This window comes from Octopus bimaculoides, chromosome 1, assembly GCF_001194135.2.
Source record: "Octopus bimaculoides isolate UCB-OBI-ISO-001 chromosome 1, ASM119413v2, whole genome shotgun sequence".
Lineage (NCBI taxonomy): Eukaryota > Metazoa > Mollusca > Cephalopoda > Octopoda > Octopodidae > Octopus > Octopus bimaculoides.
This window is the reverse complement of record NC_068981.1, coordinates 122,749,147-122,751,643: the sequence shown is the minus strand read 5'-3', so window position 1 is coordinate 122,751,643 and position 2,497 is coordinate 122,749,147. Positions and strand designations below refer to the sequence as shown.

The window sequence follows — 2,497 nt, the reverse complement described above, 5'->3', positions numbered from 1 at the left end:
ATATATATGCGTGTGTATGTATGTGTGTATAAATGTTTATGTATCTGTGTTTGTCCCCCCGACAACGCTTGACAACCGATGCTGGTGTGTTTACGTCCCCTTAACTTAGCGATTCGGCAAAAGAATCCGATAGAATAAGTACTAAGTTTACAAAGAATAAGTCCTGACCTAGATTGCTCGACTAAAGGCGGTGCTTAAGCATGGTCACAGTCAAATGACTGAAACAAGTAAAAGAATAAAAGAAAATTAATGACTCAATGAATATTTACAATAGACAGGCTTATATTTCACACACTGGGCTATTATTTCAATTTAAACCACCCAAATTATTAACCAGAGAATATAAGTGTCACTTATATGAAGGTGAACAACAGGCATACTCAGATTAGGATATACTGATATATCCGCTCAGAATAATAAGGACTATTATCTATGAATCTGAATCTATATATTATCAGATATTCGAATATAGCATAAAAATGGATATTACCTATTATGCCTAATGAAATAATATATCAACGAACATGGGTTGACTGCCAATTTCCCATTGAATTCCACAATCGTCTGAATGTTCTAAATAAGCAGAGATCACAGTAACAAAGACAGAGAGAAAATGCACATATATATGCACGTATGTGTTGTGTATATATATAAATATATATATATATATGTGTGTGTGTGTGTGTGTGTGTGTGTGTGTGTGTGCGTCTGTTTGTGTGCGTTAAAAAAGGAAAAGAAATATTGCTATATATTTGGAAAATTATCCAAATGCCTCATGTGTATATGGGTGTATGATATAAAAACGATATAGAGAACATTCTGTCAAGCGTTGCGTGTTTCTCATTATACACATTTAGATTTTGTGTACGTTCCAGAGAAATTGTTTTGTGAAATAAAAGAATTTAAAGCAAAGCAAAAAAAAAAACAAAAAAAAATGTAATAAACTACTTTTGTACTTACCACATCGATTATTTGAGCTAATGCCACTCCGAATGTGACGTTTATTGCTTCTGACGAGTTCAAAGATGGACGAACCCTCTTATCATAGTTCTTTAAGAGTCTGTTGACCAACGAAAGTTCCACATCGTCAGCAGACGAAGAAGCTGCGAGGATGAAATAAAAATATCTAATGTTCATAAAGACAAATAACTTTTCATAATTACTAACGACATCATGATTTAGATATTCAATATCACTAATGCAGTTCTTGTTAATACATCATTATCAAAACCGTGCATATCTCTCCGGGGGTTTAGGTGTCTGAAGAATTACTTTTGTGCATAAACAGAACACTGTTGTTTCATATCAGCCAATCCATCTAGAAGGAAAATTCTATCATGAAATATTGCTGTGACACATAAACTATGTAATCTTAAAATATTCACTAATTAAAAGAAAGCACCCATGTTGGGTATGGTTGACGTTAGAAAGTGCTTACTATCGTTAAGAGCGCGTACGTTTGAATTTTGACTTCTTTTGCGATTTCTCCTACTTCGTTTATTAAAAGTTTTAGAAGGATATGAAAATACGTTCCACATTTACGATTCATCTAAAATAGACAAAGACACACTCTCTCCATGAATATTTTTACTATGTTATGATGGAATATACCATTCGCAACAGAATGCTATCCTACCGATACATATTTTACGGTTACCTAAAACTAGAGGATCTGATGAAAACTGCTTCTCCACAATATAATACACAGCACAAAATTCACCTTTACAGTTGAACCGCATGATGCATATCATCCTGTAGTTTACAATGCAGGTAAAGATGAGATATAATCCAGAGACCATATAAGAAACATTGCAACAATTCACTTAGCAATGTATTGCAGTTAGAACATGCAGGTGCAATAGTGAAAATATCGTTGAAGATAATTTAGTTAACATATTTCATATTTCATTGCATTGATGTGCCTGTTATGGTTGCATTTTAGATATAAAGAAGGTTCTTAAACGAGTTCTCAAAATATACACAATTTCAAATTTACAAAGAATGACAAAGTGTTGTTTTCAATCTGTGTTTTAATCAGTTTGGTCCTGATCAAAATAATAATCTGCATTAAAATTTAGATTCTTATACACCTGTGTTAATGAAAGCATCTTGAAGTTATATGCTATTGTTTTTCACTATCACTTCATTGTTATTACCATCATCATCCTCATTATTATTATTATTATCATTGTTCAGTAGTTTTATTTTTATAACGTGCTTTCACTTCACTACCGAGCGCAGCTCTGTGTGCCTTGGGTATGTGCTGTGGTTTGCTGTGGTGCTTTTATGTTTACTGTATTGAAAGTGTTTTGCGTAGAATGTGTGCAGTACCCAGTAGTGCAATTTTCTGTATGTTATATATATTTGTAAGTCCTGGTGTTTTTGTTATGTATTTGTCTGAATATTTTTTTTATTATACCTAAGGCACCTACTATGATAGGAATTGTTTCTGTTTTTAGATTCCACATTCGAGTTATCTCTATTTCCAGGTCTTTGT

At 32.8% G+C, this 2,497-nt stretch overlaps 1 protein-coding gene across 4 annotated transcripts in view; it reads right to left on the bottom strand.

The window, feature by feature from the left end:
• Nucleotides 1-2,497, bottom strand: part of LOC106881121 (neuronal acetylcholine receptor subunit alpha-10) — a 275,903-nt gene that overhangs the window by 146,567 nt on the left and 126,839 nt on the right. For all 4 annotated transcript variants that reach the window (XM_014931372.2, XM_014931406.2, XM_014931401.2 and 1 more), the window contains exon 3: nucleotides 961-1,103. In XM_014931372.2, the coding sequence (XP_014786858.1) occupies nucleotides 961-1,103 (143 nt within the window). The remainder of the gene's footprint in view (nucleotides 1-960; nucleotides 1,104-2,497) is intronic.